This window comes from Rana temporaria, chromosome 13 (genome assembly GCF_905171775.1).
Source record: "Rana temporaria chromosome 13, aRanTem1.1, whole genome shotgun sequence".
Taxonomy (NCBI): domain Eukaryota; kingdom Metazoa; phylum Chordata; class Amphibia; order Anura; family Ranidae; genus Rana; species Rana temporaria.
In genome coordinates, this window is record NC_053501.1 from 79891052 (window position 1) to 79909302 (window position 18251).

At 41.8% G+C, this 18251-nt stretch overlaps 1 protein-coding gene across 20 annotated transcripts in view; it reads left to right on the forward strand.

Annotated features, from left to right (window-relative positions):
- Positions 1 to 18251, forward strand: part of GPHN (gephyrin) — a 780484-nt gene that overhangs the window by 174277 nt on the left and 587956 nt on the right. For all 20 annotated transcript variants that reach the window (XM_040333276.1, XM_040333279.1, XM_040333277.1 and 17 more), the window contains exon 3: positions 17844 to 17901. In XM_040333276.1, coding sequence (XP_040189210.1) covers positions 17844 to 17901 — 58 coding nt within the window. The remainder of the gene's footprint in view (positions 1 to 17843; positions 17902 to 18251) is intronic.

Sequence of the window (18251 nt, forward strand, 5' to 3'; positions counted from 1 at the left end):
GTCGCCTGTAATGTCTCTCTTTGGAGGATGGGCTCTAGGGTCCATCATTTTCGCTACTATATGCTAAAAGTACTGGCAGAGTCTTTTACAAGGCCCAGGGAAGAGGCCTCCTTTAAGTAGGAACCCATACCCCTGAAGGTTGGCACACATACCCCGCCATGATGGGGAAGATTGGTTTTGAAACCTGCGGCGGGGATAAGGTAAGCAGGAAAGAGTCCAAAGTATGAAGCTTAAGGACCTTTCCTATTTTTTTTTGTAGGTGTATTTTTCGTTGGCCACCACTAGAGGGAGTAAAGAGTACTCGCCATGCTCCATAACAGTGTCCGTTCCCTTGGACAAGCACACTCCTCCGCTGCAGAGCAGGGTCGGATGCCTCTCTCTCCTCCCAGTTTCAGTGTCAGGAGGATGTCCTCCTTCTCAGACCGCTGCCATTAGCCCCTAGGACGAGCGCATGCAGGGGGGCACACTTTATGGTGAATGACTGGGGGAGGTGGGGATCGCAGGCGTGCATGTGCGCGCGGGCACGCTTCCAAATGCCAATCTTAGGCAGGAACTCTCTCCTTGATGGGACACAGCAGCGTAAGGGCACGTAAGGTCTCTATGTGGTTTTGGCTGAGCACTCCCAGATAATATGCCTACTCTAGCATGAAACTGTGTGTTATTAGTTGCATACTTTATGTAAATTGCTAAACTAGCACAGTACTATATGCACTTTGGTACCTCGGCTCTGCTCAGTAATATGTTTACCCAAGGAAGAAATTCTGGGACTAAAAAGGACAAAAAAGCACTGCCGCCTGAGACGGGAGGCTCTTGCCGTACCTGCTCGGTACCTTCCTCTCCTGTAGGATCTGAAGTACCTATACAGGATGAGCCATTGCCTCTATCAGGGGTAGCAGCCTCTCCTGAGGTGCCTGGGCCTGCATATGTCACTGAGGACACTTTGGCGACAGCCCTGAACAACTTGGAAGGGAGACTCCTCACAAAAGGACAAAAAGTGAAGCAGAGCGCCTTCTGTTATGGATCTCCAAAAGATGAGGAGGATGTTACACCTTCAGGGGATAAGGATGAGGAGTCGGAGGGATCAGGGATATCGGAGGAACCTTTTTCTGCTTCCCAGGTTCTAAGATCACCGGTCCAATGTTATGCTGAAGCAGTACGCTCTACATTCAAGTTACCCCCTTCGGAGTTAACCGAATCACCTGTCTCCTCCCTGGGTTCATTAAAATCCCAGCAAGCTGCATGCTCTTTTTTTCCCGGTTCATCCTTTACTGGAGAATCTGATTTATGCAGATTGGTTACATCCAGATAAGCGTTTTTCACCTAGAAATTTTGATGTCCTTTATCCTTCGGAGGAGAAGTTTACCAAGAAGTGGAGTCTGCCCTCTGTAGATGCAGCTATTTCTTGTGTAAATAAGAACCTAACTTGTCCTGTGGACAATGCTCAGGTGTTTAAAGATCCTTCTGAAAAGAAGTTGGAATCTTAAATGAAATCTTCCTATCTCCTGGCCGGGGCAGTGGCCCAACCTGCCGTGGTGGCAGTTGGTATGTGCCAAGTTCTAAAGGAACAAGTAAGAATGCCTAAGGCCTTAAGTTTTACAGTGGATGCCATTAGAGATTCTGTTTAGCAAGCATCTCGCCTCACACTTCAGCTGGTGCATATGCACAGAATTCTTTGGCCAAAGCATTGGTCAGCGGAAGCCCCATGCAAAAAGCTTTTGGCCAGTTTCCCCTTCCATGGCGAACGCCTCTTTGGGGATGATATGGAAAACTACTCTTTTACCAGAGAAGAAGAAAAACAAACGTCATTGTTTTATACTTTCTCTCTCTCTCCGGCTCCTGGAAGAGCTACCTCCAGCCAGTGGTGACAGCATTTTCAGCCAGCCACAAAGGATAAGGAAAACCAGGCCCGGAAGAGCAAGAAGCAGTGGGGTTCAAAATCTAACAAGCAAAACCCCAAAGCCTCTTTATGAAGAGATGCCCCCGCTCGGGTAGTGGGTTCCTACTGGGTACTCCGGTTTCCTCCGACAGTCTAAAAAAATAAATAACATGCTGTACCGAGTGGGTGGAGGCTTCGGCAGTTTTCAGCGGCCAGGCAGACAGAGATCCAGGACAAGTGGGTAGTTTCCGCAGTATCCCTAGGATACAAACAGGAATTTCAAGAGATCCAATATCGGTTCCGAAGTTCAAGGCTCTCAAAAGATCAGTTAAAAAGAAAGTCCTTCTTCAAAGGATTGGATCACTTGATGTCACAGGGGGTAATCATGGAAGTACCCCTAGAGGAGCAGGGTTTAGGTTTACTTAAACCTCTTTGTGGTTCCAAGACCAAATGGAGACGTCGGACCCATCTTGGATCTAAGATCTCCGAATCGGTTTCTGAACATTCGCCATTTCTGAATGGAGACGATTCGATCCGTGGTCGCCACCCTACAAGGCGGAGAATTCTTGGCATCTATAGACATCAAAGATGCATATTTACATGTGCCTATCCATCCTGCTCACCAAAAGTTCCTAAGGTTTGCGGTAGAAAACATCGCCACTTCCAGTTTGTGGCTCTGCCCTTTGGTTTGGCAACCGCGCCTCTGGTATTTACAAAGGTTCTGGCCCCTCTGTTGGCAAAGCAGAGTGCACGGGGCATATCAGTGACGGCCTACCTAGACAATCTACTTGTTATAGATCAGTCAGTGCCAGGATTAGATCACGCAGTACTCAATACAGTAAAGTACCTGGAGCATTAAGGATGGATCATAAACCTACAGAAATCCTCTCTACAACCCCTAAGATGGGTAGAGTACTTGGGCATGATCATAGACACAGCCCAAAGCTGGGTATTTCTGCCAGAGCCAAAGACAGAGTCTCTAAGAGAACTGATCCACAAGGCCAGGGCGGAGAAGAGACCATTGATTCGCCCCTGCATGAGGCTATTAGGGAAGATGGTGGCCTCCTTCGAGGCTGTTCCTTACGCCCAGTTTCATTCGAGACTACTGCAAGGCAGTATTCTAGTGGCCTGGAACAGGAAAAGCCAAGCTCTGGATTTATCCATGCGCCTGTCCCAACAGGTGCGCCAAAGCTTTGGTTGGTGGTTAAAGACCGCAAACTTGCAGAAAGGAAGGTCCTTTCTCCCAGTCACCTGGAAGGTGCTGTCTATGGATGCCAGCCTGTTGGGCTGGGGAGCAGTGTTAGAAGAAGCTTCAGCTCAGGGTACCTGGCCCAAGACCGAAAAGAGCCTGCCCATCAACATACTGGAGATTTGGGCAGTATAGCCCTTAGAACCTGGGCACACAGGTTACAGGGCCATCCTGTTCGATTCAATCCGACAATGCTACTGCAGTAGATTATATCAATCACCAAGGAGGCACCCAGAGTCGTGATGCTCAGAAGAAGGTGAATCAGATTTTGACATGGGCAGAAAAACATGTTCCTTGTCTTTCTGCAATCTTCATTCCAGGGGTAGAAAACTGGCAAGCGGACTATCTAAGTCACCAGTAACTGTCACCAGGAGAGTGGTCTCTCCACCCTGATGTCTTTCAGGCAATATACCAGAGATGGGGGACCCCGGATGTAGACCTGCTAGCTTCCAGGTTCAACAGGAAGTTGGACAACTTTGTGTCCAGGACGAGAGATCCGCTGGCCTACGGAACGAATGCTCTGATTATTCCTTCGAATCAGTTTTCACTGATCTATGCATTCCCCCGATCCCTCTCTTACAGAGATTACTGTGCATGATCAAGAAGGAGGGAATATCAGTACTCCTAGTGGTTCCAAATTGTCCCAGGAGGTCTTGGTACGCCAAGATCATAAAGATGGCGGTAGGAAGAGCTTGGGTGCTTTCACTAAGTCACGACCTACTGTCACAGGGTCCAGTGTTCCATCCTTCCTTACAAAGGCTAAATTTGATGGGGCTTAAGGCTAAACGAGGGCTCTCTGGTCCTGTTATTTCTACACTCATTAATGCTAGAAAGCCAGCCTCCAGGATAATCTACTACAGAGTCTGGAAGGCGTATGTTTCCTGGTGTGAATCCAGAGGGTGAAATCCTCAAAGTATGCTAGAAGTAGGATTCTCGCCTTTTGCCAATTAGGAGTGGATATGATATTAGCCCTGAGTACCATCAAGGGTCAAATATCGGCTCTATCAATCTTTTTTAAGAGACCGTTGGCATCTCATTCCCTAGCCCGGGCATTGATTCAGGGAATACTACTGATAAATCCGCCAGTCAAATCTCCCTTATGTCCCTGGGATTTGAACTTAGTTTTGTCAGTCTTGCAAAAGCAACCTTTTGAACCTATTCGCCACATTCCTTTGATTCTTTTGAGTTGGAAATTGGCCTTTTTGATTGCTATCTCTTTTGCTAGGAGAGTATCAAAGTTGGCAACTCTTTCTGGTAAGAGCCTTATTTAATTTGTCACAGAGACAAAATTGTATTATGTCCCCATCCTACCTTTTTACCAAAGGTGGTGTTGGCGTTTCATTTAAATCAAGACATTGTTTTGCCTTCCTTTTTTCCTGATCCACGGACAGCGGGGGAAACGTTATTGCACTCCCTAGATGTAGTGAGAGCAGTAAAAGTGTATCTGCAGGCAACTGCTCAGATACGCAAAACAGATGTTCTGTTTATTTTGCCAGATGGTCCAAGGAAGGGCCAAGCGGCATCAAAATCCACCATTTCTAGGTGGATTCGACAAGTAATTATTCAAGCTTATGGTTTAAGGAGCAAGATTCCTCCTTTTTCTGTTAAGGTTTACTCTACCAGGGCAATAAGTGCTTCATGGGCAGTGCATCACCAGGCTTCCATGGCTCAGATCTGTAAAGCTGTGACTTGGTCTTCAGTCCATACGTTTACCAAATTCTATCAAATAGATGTAAAAGGAAATGAGGATTCCGCTTTTGGGCGTAGCATGCTGCAGGCAGCAGTATAGGGCTTCTTGTCCATTAGCGGCCTGCTTGATCTGTGTCTCCCACCCTTCATTGAGCATTGCTCTGGGACATCCCACAATGTAATGAATAGAGGCTCTGTGTCCCATGGTGTACGATAAAGAAAATAGGATTTTTATAACGGCTTACCTGTAAAATCTTTTTCTTGGTGTACACCACAGGACACAGAGGTCCCCCACTTTTTATGGGAACCTTACTGCTTTGCTACAAAGACTGAGGTACTTCCCTTATGGGAGGGGTTATATAGAGGGGAACTTGTCTTCATTGGTTGTGCCAGTGTCCAATCACCTCTGGTGACCATGCAACCCACTATGTAATGAATAGAGGCTCTGTGTCCCATGGTATACTCCAAGAAAAGTATTTTACATTGAAGCTGTCATAAAAATCATATTTTTTTTAAATATTGGTGCTACATTGGCTTTTCTCCAATCTGCTGGTACAATTCCAGTCAGTAGAATGTTTGTAAAAATTAGTACCAGTGGTCTTGCAATTACTTGACTGAGTTCCTTAAGGACCCTTGTAGGGCCGAAACAACTAATCGATTAATCGACAACTAATCGATTATGAAATTAATCGATTACAATTTTCATAATCGATTAATCGGCTAGTAACATAATAAGGTTAAACAACTAAAATTAGCCCTTTATAGTACAAAAAAGCAAATCGCTACTGTAAATATTACTTTCACTGTCCCACAGTAAAAAAATTAACCCCTTAGAGTCGGTTCACACTAGAGCGACACGACTTCCAGCGCGACTTTCAGAGGCGACTCCGACACGACTTGAACATGAACCACAGGGCGATCTGGGGCGATTTACAACACAACTTGAAGTTGTCTCCAGGACAGGAGACTTTCCAGTGGCCAATAAAACAACAATCAGCTCTGGGAGAGGGAGGGGGAGGGAGGGGAGCAGGAGAGGTTTGCCTGAGAAATGTATGTTATCTTCCTGGAAAGTCGCTTCAGTTAAGGCAGTAATCCGACTTCTGAGGCGACTTTAATTGAAATTAATGGGTACAAATCGCCTACAAGTCGGATTGAAGTAGTACAGGAACCTTTTCTGAAGTCGGATCGCCTTGAGTCGTGTGTATTAACACCGCTCCCATTCACTTCCATTGTTTTTCTCTACAGCGCGACTTGGGACGACTTGAGGCGACATGAAGTCGGATGGCATGTCGCCCCAGTGTGAACCGGCTCTTACAGTAGCGATTATTTGCTCTTTGTGCTTATTTATTTTATTTTTTTTAACCCCATTATGTTACTAAACATCTCAGGCCTGGGGTCACAGGTGCTTTTTGCAGAAACACACTACAGTTAATTTACATGTTTTCCTATGGGACACGTTCACATCCATGATTTTTTTCTCAGCTGCTGCATATTTGGAATAGGCAAGGACTTTTTAACACAAAACGGTGCCATTTTTTTTTTTTTTGGTTCAATATACTTCAATGGAGAAGATGCAGAAAAGCATGTAATGTGTTTTTGCGGCAATTTGTGTTTTGTAATCTGCCCAACAACAAATTGGCCCCCAAAAAAAAAATGCAATTATTATTATTATTTTTTTTAAGGCTATTATCCGATTAATCGATTAGTCGAAACAATAATCGACCAATAATCGGCCATGGAAATAATCGTTAGTTGCAGCTATAGACCCTTGGGTGCAAGCCATCTGGTTCCGGTGACTTTTTAAGTTTTCCAATTCTATTTCTCATTCTATCCTCTGTTAGCCATGAGGGTGCCTTCTGTGACGTGTCATAAGGATAAACATTTCAGTTTTAGTTACTGAAGCCCTCCGATTCCTTTGTGAAGAATAAGGAGAATAATAAATTCAATACCTTAATACCTTCGCCATCTCTCCATCCTTACTAACCAGATTCCCTTCATCATTCTTTATGGGACCAATATGATCTGACCTCCCTTTCTTACTATTTATTTACTTAAAGAATTTCTTGGGATTTTTTTACTCTCCTCTGCTATGTGCCTTTCGTGTTCTATCTTAGCTGCCCTGATTGCACCCTTACATTTCTGATTGCATTCTTTGTAAGTTGGAATGCTGCTCATGATCCTTCAGCCTTGTAGTTTTTGAAGGCCTTCTCCTTTACTTTATTAGCTCTTTTAAATTGATTTCCCATTGGGATGCACTGGCTAATACCCTTATTTAATATGCTTTTAAAGCATACCCATTTTTCCTCCGTGTTCTTTGTTCCTAAGATTTTATTCTATTTAGTATGTTCTAGCAAGGATCATAGTTTAGGGAAGTTGTTTCATTTGAAATCCAGTGTTTTTGTATTCCCCTTATGTTTCCCATTTGTGTGATTTATACTGAAACCAACTGACCTATAATCGCTGTGTCCTAATTTTCGCTGTATTTCCACATCCGTGATTGGGTCTGTATTGTTATTAATTAGCATTTTAGTCTAGTAACGCATTGTTTGTTTCTTGTTGGTGCCATTACCATCTGACCCATGAAATTTTCCTGCAAGACATTTAGGAAATGGCGAGCTTTCGATGAATGCGTGGTTCCTTCCACCCAGTTTATGTCTGGATAATTACAATCCCCCATTATGACACTTCCTATCCTTACAGCTAATCCAAACTGTGATAGGAGGTCCGCCTCCCCCTCATTCTGCGGGGCCTATAGCATACTCCCAGTATTACCCCTTAGTTTTCTCCCTTTGTAGCTCTACCCATAAGCATTTCACCTCCTCTCCCTTGCTCCATTAGTGATGTAGTCCCTCACATTCACTTGTACATTTAGTGGAACCAATTGCTTTTAGAAGTCACCTAATTATTAAAAAGTCTACCTGTGTGTAATTCAATCTTAGAAAAAAATACAGCTGTTCTGTGAAGCCTTCAGAGGTTTGTTAGAGAACCTTGGTGAACAAACCGCATCGTGAAAGCCAAGGAATAAACCAGACAAGTAGAGGATAAAGTTGTGGATAAGTTTAAAGCAGGGTTAAGTTTAAAAAAAATATCCCAAGCTTTGAACATCTCAAGGAGCACAACTGCAAACCTACCAAGACATGGCCCTTCCATCTAAACTGAGCATTAATCAGGAGGCCCATGGTAACTCTGGAGGAGCTGCAGAGATCCACAGCTCAGGTGGGAGAATCTGTCCACAGGACAACTATTATGCCTCGTTTCCACTGAGCGGATCGGTTCGGTATGGTACGCTATTTTGGGTGTTTCCATTATGAAAGTGTGCCATAAAACCGAACCGTACCGGACCATTCTGGGTCCTGCTTCAGATGTGGGGCCATAGAAAATGGAACGGGCGGAGATGCAATACATTCCACTGATTGGTGGACGTGCTAGGCATTTTTTCTAAATCCTGTATGGTCCCGACGGTTCGATTTGCAGTGGAAACGCTCACGAGAATAGACCGGTCCGTTCCAAATCTACTGACCCGAACCGTTTCGTTCAGTGGAAACAAGGCATTCGTCGTGCACTCCACAAATTTAGCGTTTGTTAGAGTGTCAAGAAGAAAGCCGTTGTTAAAAAAAAAAAAAAAAAAAAGGGGCATAATTATGCCACGTACACATGATCGGAAATTCCGACAACAAAACCGTGGATTTTTTTCGATGGAATTTTGGCTCAAACTGCGACGAGCCAAGAAAAATTAAGTTCAATGATTCCGAGCATGCGTCAAATTGATTCTGAGCATGTGTATGATTTTTTTCCTTCGGAATTGCATACAGACGATCGGAATTTCCGACTTTTGCTGACAAAAAAATTGAGAACCAGCTCTCAAATTTTTCTTGTTGGAAACTCCGACAGCAAATGTCCGATGGAGCCTACACACGATCGGAATTTCCAACAGAAAGCTCAAATCAAACATTTTGTTGTTGGAATTTCTGATCATGTGTACGTGGCATAAGTCCCATTTGCAGTTTGCAAGAAGCCATGTAGGGGACACAGCAAACATGTGGAATAAGGTGGTCAGATGAGACCAAAATTTTATGTTTTGGCCTAAAAGAAAAATGCTATATGTGGCAGAAAACTAACGCTGCACATCACTCTGAACACACCATCCCCACCCTTAAACATGGTGGTGTCAGCATCATGTTGTGGGGATTTTGTTTTACTTTTGCCCTGTTTATTATTTCAGTGATATGTGATTTACTTGTACCTGATTTTTTGAATATCATTGCTTTCTTTTATTCACACAAGTGCACTTTGATTTTGCCACAGCTGTAGGACTGACTCTCCTCTACCAGTGGCTAATTCTGGTCACATGTTTTTTGCTAGCATTATTTATTTTGTGGATGTTTTAGTTGTACTTAGGCCATGAATAAGCTCTAAGTGTGAAACGCGTCGGCTGTTTATGATTCTTGCTGTGTATTTGCGGTGTTTGCTTATGTTCCTTCAATAAAAACAACTCAAGAGTTCATTGGTGTGCGGCCGTCCATCCGTCTTTTGCCACTTTCCATGTTGTGGGGATGCTTTTCTTCAGCAGGGACAAATGCACGCCACACTTTTCAGATATTTATTTGTAAACAAAAATTGAAAACCATTTATCATTTTCTTTCCACTTCACAATTTTGTGCCACTTTGTGTCACATAAAATCCCAATAAATTACATTTACATTTTTTGTGGTAACAGGACAAAATGTGGAAAATTTAAAGGAGTATGAATACTTTTTCAAGGCACTGTAGTCTAGATTCTTGACAAGTGCTTATGATAGATTGAGGTGCTGTATTTACCTTTCCAGCACTGAAAGATTAATGCAGTGGGGGAGAAGACTGAAGCCAACTAAAGCTGACCATACATTATTCTGTTTTTTTTTTTAAATCTGCCAGAGGACTGATCTAACATAAGGAGTGTATTGCGTCATCCACATATTTATGTGTATTGGGAAATCCTCCCCGCTGCGCTATTGTAGTCTGACAGCGGGATGACTCTGCTGTCAGAACACACTGATCAAACCGCAGATGGTTGCCTGCATGCGCTGATAGAAATATTACAACAGCCCCGTTTTAGGAGAAGCCCGTCTAGTAATCTTGAGCAGGAAAGGCCATAGATGGATCCAAATTTGGCTGGTCCCTGCTGAACCAGCTGAATTTCAATTTGTATAGGGCCAGTTTTAGAAAGCAGCCACCAGCACAAGGAAAACATCTCATTAAGTGTAAGTACAATCCCTTGTGCTGATTTAAAAAAATAATCTAAACTTTGGCTTTGACCCAGAAAACTAAAATGAACCATAAACGTTTTAGTGCCAAAATAAATTTATCTTGTATGAATGGCTAATCAAGGTACATTATCTTAGTTTTTGCAACAATGTTTCATGTTGTGAATTGGCTACTTGGAGTAAGACAGTTACATCTCCGGTCAGGTTATTTTTTGTTATCTGTATCTCGTTGGGGTGATTTCCCTTCACTTCCTGTCCCATGGAAAAAATAGAAACTTAAAGGGGTTGTAAAGGTAAAAAAATGTTTTCCCTAAATAGCTTAATTTACCTTAGTGCAGCCCTTCACTTACCTCATCCTTTGATTTTGCTTTTAAATGTCCTTATTTCTTCTGAGAAATCCTCACTTCCCATTCTTCTGTCTGTAACTACACACAGTAATGCAAGGTTTTCTCCCTGATGTGGAGAAAGCCTTTTGAGGGGGGAGGGGGCGAGCAGGAGTGTCAGGATGCCCACTAACACACAGCTCCTTTCTCTATCTGCAAAGTAGAGAGTGTGCTGACTTGCCTGCTCGCCCCCTCCCCCCTTAAGAGGCTTTTTCCAGGTATCTGCAGATACCTTTTGAGTCTCTTCTGTTACAATAAATCGTATCAGAGCACATTCGGTCTGCAGTGTATAGGGTTCATATTCTTAGACTCCATCCATGTCTCCCGGAGTTTACAAATAAGTGGAATATGGATTTGAGTGTCCAAATTAAATCAGAGGAATGGAAAAAAGCATTTTTCCTTACACATAGTATGTCATTAGCAACTAAGGCATATGAGACAAATTTCAAGCTTCTTTCTCGTTGGTATAGATGCTTGTATGTCATTAGCAACTAAGGCACATGAGACAAATTTCAAGCTTCTTTCTCGTTGGTATAGATGCTTGTTGTTGCTCCACTGGACATATCCAAATGTCTCATACCTTTTGTTGGCGCTGTCATTCTGCTAAGGGTTCGCTTTTGCATATATTTGGTGGGAATGTCCTTCTGTACATCATTTTTGGGAATATGATACTCCAGCTTCATACTCGTGCTACTGGGGTAACTATTCCCAACACACCACAAATTGCTATCCATCTTACCTGGCTTGTATAAAATCATACAAAAAATGCCTTTTGAAACATTGGTTGACAGCTGCAAGAGCGGTTATTCCGTGCAAATGGCAGTTGGCGTATGCTCCATCTTTGATTGAGTGGGTTTCAGAGATGGACCATATTGAGAGGATGGAGACTCTTCTGTCAAAGGAATTGGATACTTATGAACAATGTTGCCAAATTTGTCTCTCTTAGAAGGTGCTAAGAGAATCCCTTGAACTACGGAATCTATATATGGGTGGGCGGTAGGATGTGGAGCTGGTTCAGAGTTGGGTTGAGCGGTTTGAGTAGCTATTTCTGGTAGTTTTATTTAAATATTATTTTATTTATTAATTTTGTTTTGTTTTTTTATTTGTTTAGTGATGTATTTTGTGTGATTTAGCTATCTGTGGGAGTTGAAGATGGGAAGTAGGAAATTATCTAATTGGAAGAAGGAAGATAAGGCAAACTATTCTTATTAGGGCTTAAAAATCTGAATGGTCTAGTATAAACATGTGTTTCTTTATAACATAGGAATTAACTTTTAGCCTCTTAGTAAAGGAAACATAATCTTGTTGGTAATAGTACCATCATCCAAAAACATCTATGTTGACTAGAAATAGGGCTTTTAGGTCCCCAAAACCAAAACGTACCAAAGGGGGAGGGCAATTGGACTATTTCAGTACAAACATGAGTAGGTAAACTCAAAAAGGTAAGTACTTAAATGATTTTTTTTTATTAATATGACATAAAAATAACACAAACATCAATATACAATATAAAAGAATGTTGTGACAAGTCACAAAACTAAAAATCCCATTGAGGGGAAAAATCTCCCTAAAGGTAGGAGTCACGGGGGAGGTCTCTGCTAGTTTTGCGGGCAATGCCACTTTGTCAGGAGAAGATCTGAAATTAATTGACATGCAATCCGTGGCTGTAAAAGGTTGAACAAGAATAAAAAATCATACAATTATCTGTATAATACTTAAACTCCTACAACAGTACAATTATTATTGCATTTATCTGTATTTCAATGCTGTATCTCATTCTAAGTTGTTGTCATCTGACATACTGTAACTGTTGTAATCTATTACTTTAAAATAAAAACATTATAAAAAAAAAGAAGTAAAAAAGAAAGATGAATTATATTTGTGCAAAATTTGCTGTGACCAATTAAACTACTAGACTTGCAACTAAAAAAAAAAAAAAATCATACAGTTGAACCTAACAGCAAAATTATACAGTATAAACATTGGGGAACAAGGGGTATACTGCTTACCTAAAAGAATCCCGTCACTCAAGCACCGAGAGCCACCAAGGGGGAGTCTCCCGTGGCGGCCAAGGGGGACGTATGTGGAGATGGACCTATCAACTAGATTTTAAGAGTAGCCATGAGTAAATTAAATAGCCACATTTTTTTTTTAACGGGGGACTCCCCCTTGGTCGTTCTTGAGCTGTTTTGATTCTCTCAGGGAAGCAGCATACCCCTTGTTCCCCAATGTTTATACTGTATCATTTTGCTGTTAGGTTCAACTCTGATTTTGTTTTTGCTTGTTCAACCTTTTACAGCCACTGATTGCATGTCAATTAATTTCAGAACTTCTCCTGATGAAGCAGTATTGGCCGCAAAACTAGTAGAGACCTCCCCTGTGACTCCTACCTTTACCGCGATTTTTCCCCTCAAGGGGATTATTAGTTTCGGTGACTTGTATGGTTTGTCACGACATTCTTTTATATTGTATATTGTTGTTTGTGTTTTTATTTGATGTTATATTAATAAAACTTATATTTTTTCATTTATGTACTTATCTTTTTGAGCACATCACTCTGAACACACCATCCCCACCCTTAAACATGGTGGTGTCAGCATCATGTTGTGGGGATTTTGTTTTACTTTTTCCCTGTTTATTATTTCAGTGATATGTGATTTACTTGTACCTGATTTTTTGAATATCATTGCTTTCTTTTATTCACACAAGTGCACTTTGATTTTGCCACAGCTGTAGGACTGACTCTCCTCTACCAGTGGCTAATTCTGGTCACATGTTTTTCGCTAGCATTATTTATTTTGTGGATGTTTTAGTTGTACTTAGGCCATGAATAAGCACTAAGTGTGAAACGCGTCGGCTGTTTATGATTCTTGCTGTGTATTTGCGGTGTTTGCTTATGTTCCTTCAATAAGTAGTTTACCTACTCATTTTTGTACCGCAATGGTCCAATTGCCCTCCCCCTTTGGTCTTTTTGGTTTTGGGGACCTAAAAGCCCTATTTCTTTAGAACAATGTTTAAAAGAGAAGAGCGGCACCTCTAAGTGGAGCAATATGGTTGTATTTAATGAAGGTACAACATTTAGCAAGTCACATGGCTGATGACTAAAAGAGGCACATGTAAGTATGCAGGGATCCGGGGTAAAGCGATCCACATAGACCAGGCATCTCCAAACTATGGCCCTCCAGCTTTTGCGGAACTACACGTTCCATGAGGCATTGTCAAACTCTGACATTCTCAGACATGACTAGGCATGATGGTAATTGTATTTCCTGAACAACTGGAGGGCCATAGTTTGGAGACCCCTGACATAGACCATCGTCCTCACCGCTGTCAGTCTGCAATCGTGACCGGGAAGACTACCCTGCAGTAGAGTGATCTAAAAGCGAAGGCTTGAACCGCTCATGGAAGGGGCGACATCAATGGTGGTACAGAGGATGGTCTATGTGGACTGCTTTAGCCTGGATGCCTGCATACTTGGATGTTCCTGTTTTAATCATCAACCATGTGAGTTTCTAAATGTTGTACCCTCATTAAATGTAACCATATTGCTACACTTAGAGGCACCTGTCTACTACTTTATGCTCAGTTGTGACATGACGCTACTCTTATATCAAGACATCGCTTGTATATCAAGTCAAAATATGTTAAAAAATGTTGCTTGCCTTTCAAAACTCTCTCAAACCAAGGTTTTACTGTATATATATATATATAATGCTTGTGTGACCAGTTCTTTGTGTCTCTGCTTTGATCTGTGTGTCACTGCTCTTTGTAATAATGCATTTTATTACATTCTAAATTACTATCTATTAATGCATACAGTCACCATTGCTCTGTATGTTTTATAAAGTACTTTGTACACCGATAGCCATAACATTATGACCACTGACAGGTGAAGTGAATAACATTGATTATCTTGTTAGAATGACATTTAAAAGCAATTAGGCAGCAAGTTAACATGTTGTCCCTAAAGTTGCTGTGTTGAAAGCTGAAAGAAATGGGCAAGAGTTAGGATTTGAGCAACTTTTACAAGGGCCAAATTGTAATGGCTAGATGACTGTTCAGAGAAACTCCAAAACTGAAGCTCTTACGGGATGTTTCTGGTCTGCGGTGGTCCAAGGAAGGAAAACCGGTGAACTGGCGACAGTCATGGGTGGCCAACGCTCACTGATGCACAGGGTGAGTGAAGGCTGTTCTGTGTAGTCCAATCCAATAGAAGATAGAAAGGTGTCGGTTAGGGCTGCACGATTCTGGTCAAAATGAGAATCACGATTCTTTTGCTTAGACAAAAGATCACGATTCTCTCACGATTCTCAAAAATGTAATTCCAGAACCCCCCCCCCCCCCCCAAAAAAAAAAAAAAAATAATAAAAAAAACTGTGATTTATCTGAAAATATGAATATATAAAAAAAAGAGACCAGTGATATGTCTATAATGTTAAAGATCATATAACTCCTATGAAAAAAGCAGAATAAAACTTTGATTCTGATTTTTTTCATAGGAGTTATATGGTCTTTAACATTATAGACCGATCACTGGTCTCTTTTTTTTTTATAGATCAGAAGCAGTACTGTCGGCAACCATTGGGTGGCGCATGGATACACACAGTTGTACAGAACTGTGAGAAGGTTTAATACATCAGAAGCAGTACCGCCGGCAACCACTGGGTTGTGCATGGATACAAACTATTGTTGTGAGAGAAGCTAAAGGAATCTATCCAGCGGCGCAGGCTGCTGACGTCGGTTTCGATGTCGGCGGCATTTGCGTTCCACGCTGGTTACGTGGAACCAGCGGTGAACACCGAAGAATCGCGGGTCATCCCACGGGGGGATCGCAGGCGCGGAGAATCGAAATTGCGATTCTCTCCGCGATTAATCGTGCAGCTCTATTCTCGGTATACACAGTGTGGCACAGTTTGTTTGTATGTGGCTGTGTAGCCACAGGACAGTCAGGACGGTCAGGATGCTCATGCTGACCCATGTCCACAGCCAAAAGTGCCTTCGATGGGCATGTGAGAATAATATTTGGACCAAGATGCAGTAGAAGACAGTGACCTTGTCTAATTAATTTAAGAATGGTTTGAGGAACAAAGCAACAAGTTCATGGTGTGGACTACAAATTTTCCAGATCTCAATCAAATCGTCACCTTGCAAATTACAGGACTTTAAAAGATCTGCTACTTGCGACTACCTCATCATACCTCAGCATACCTTCAGAGGTCTAGTGGAGTCCATTCCTCAACAGGTTATGATGGGAGTTGATAATGTCATGGTTGATCATTTTAAATTCAGATACATATATATATATATTGTTTTTGAAAATTGTTTTATTTTCTGACTTTTTTCATATTTGACTAAGCATTTATTTCATGAGGTTGCGCTAATATTTCTGGATAATAGATTAAAACAAGTTTAACTACTTGCCGACCAGCCGCTGCAGTTATACGGCGGGAGGTCGGCTCCCCTGCGCGAGAGCACGTAGCTATACGTCACCTCGTGAAGCGGCCACTAGGGGCGTGTGCACCCCCCACTCTTCCCTGATCCCGAGACGCGTGCGATTACCACCCCCCCTACAGTTAGAACACACCCAGGGAACATACTTAACCCTTTCCCCGCCCCCTAGTGTTAACCCCTTCCCTGCCAGTGGCATTTCTATAGTAATCCAATGCATTTTTATAGCACTGATCGCTATAAAAATGGCAATGGTCCCAAAAATGTGTCAAAAGTGTCCGAAGTGTCCGCCATGATGTCGCAGCACCGAACAAAAATTGCTGATCACTGCCATTACTAGTAAAAAAAAATATTAATAAAAATGCCATAAAACTACCCCCTATTTTGTAAACTCTATAAGTTTTACGCAAACCAATCAATAAACGTTTATTGCGATTTTTTAAAATATGTAGAAGAATACGTATCGGCCTAATACATATAGGTAGATGGCGCATATCCAGGAGAGCACAGTCAATAATCGAAAAGTAAACGTATCATAAGGTCCATGTCAATAACTTAAAAATGAATAAATCAATAGTCCAATAGCACTTTAGCGGCAGCAAAATCCTGAAGCAGAAGCGGACTCTGAAAGATATGTATAAACAAAAAGAGAAAATGCGCCAAACTAAGTGCAGTAAGTGGGTATTTAATTCAAATAATTTGTACACAATAAGAATGGCTACTCACAAAACCAGTGATAACACAGGCATGTTAAGGAAAAACGGCTGGTCCGGTGTCACAACATGTCATCAACAGTTACAACAGGCTGGTCTCATATCCTGGGCGATGGAAATGGAGGTCCAAGGTGTTCAGGAGCCTTTGGGGAACCCCAGAGAGTACAGGAGCCGTGGATGCTGTTTCAAAAGCGGCGTGCGTTCCAGCGTGGAACGCAACGTATGGCCGTACGACCGGAAGTGACGTAGGGACTCCGGGCAGCCAATGGGATGAGGCTGAGAAACGCGTCATCCCATTGGCTGCCCGGAGTCCCTACGTCACTTCCGGTCGTACAGCGATACGTTGCGTTCCACGCTGGAACACACACCGCTTTTGAAACAGCATCCACGGCTCCTGTACTCTCTGGGGTTCCCCAAAGGCTCCTGAACACCTTGGACCTCCATTTCCATCGCCCAGGGGACCAGGATATGAGACCAGCCTGTTGTAACTGTTGATGACATGTTGTGACACCGGACCAGCTGTTTTTCCTTAACATGCCTGTGTTATCACTGGTTTTGTGAGTAGCCATTCTTATTTTGTACAAATTATTTGAATTAAATACCCACTTACTGCACTTAGTTTGGCGCATTTTCTCTTTTTGTTTATACATGCGTATCAGCCTAAACTGAGGAAATTTTTTTTTATATATTTTTGGGGGATATTTATTATAGCAAAAAGTTAAAAATATATATTTTTTTCAAAATTGTCGCTCCGTTTGTTGTTTATAGCGCAAAAACTGAAAACCACAGAGGTGATCAAATACCACCAAAAGAAAGCTCTATTTGTGGGAAAAAAAGGACGCCAATTTTGTTTGGGAGCCACGTCGCACGACCGCGCAATTGTCCGTTAAAGCGACGCAGTGCCAAATCGCAAAAAGTGCTCTGGTCTTTCGACCAGCAACATGGTCCGGGGGTTAAGTGGTTAAAGATTGAAAACTATTACTTAGGCTTTTTTAATGGCATATTTCAAAGAGCAATAATGTGCAATAATCATTTATATCTGGTCAGATCTTCAAATTTGATTGTTATTAGACTAATTAAAGGTGTTTTCAAACTGGTTGACAACCTACTAAAAAAAAGGCCTAAAGTGTACTTCTTTGTACTTTGTTAGGCACAACAATATATTTCATGTGATTATATACAAAAATATTTATCACCTCTCCTGAATGTGAAAACTAATGAGTTTTATGTCTCCAATTTTAGATTGGGCGGAACTATATCTGCGTATAAAATTGTGCCAGATGAAATAGAAGATATAAAGGTATGGTATAACTATTACTAATTAAATTAATAATATGCATTATTATCTTAAACCATTGTAATAGTTGTCTCTTTTTTATTTGTTTCATTATTAGACAAAGGGAGCTTACATACATGTAGTGAATTAAAAATATGCAGTGGCTCTCCCCCCAAATTATTTGTTTGATATGATCAACTTGGACAGCAAATAACTGTTTTCCTACAATGAATTAATCTGCGTCTGGCATTTTGTATTTATTTCACAGTTCTCATACTGCAAATAGTATTTGTTTTTTTGTGCTTTGCTTCTTGAACGCTATTATTGGATGAACCCAAAGCAGATTTTATGCTTGCTGCCCCTTAGGTCAAATG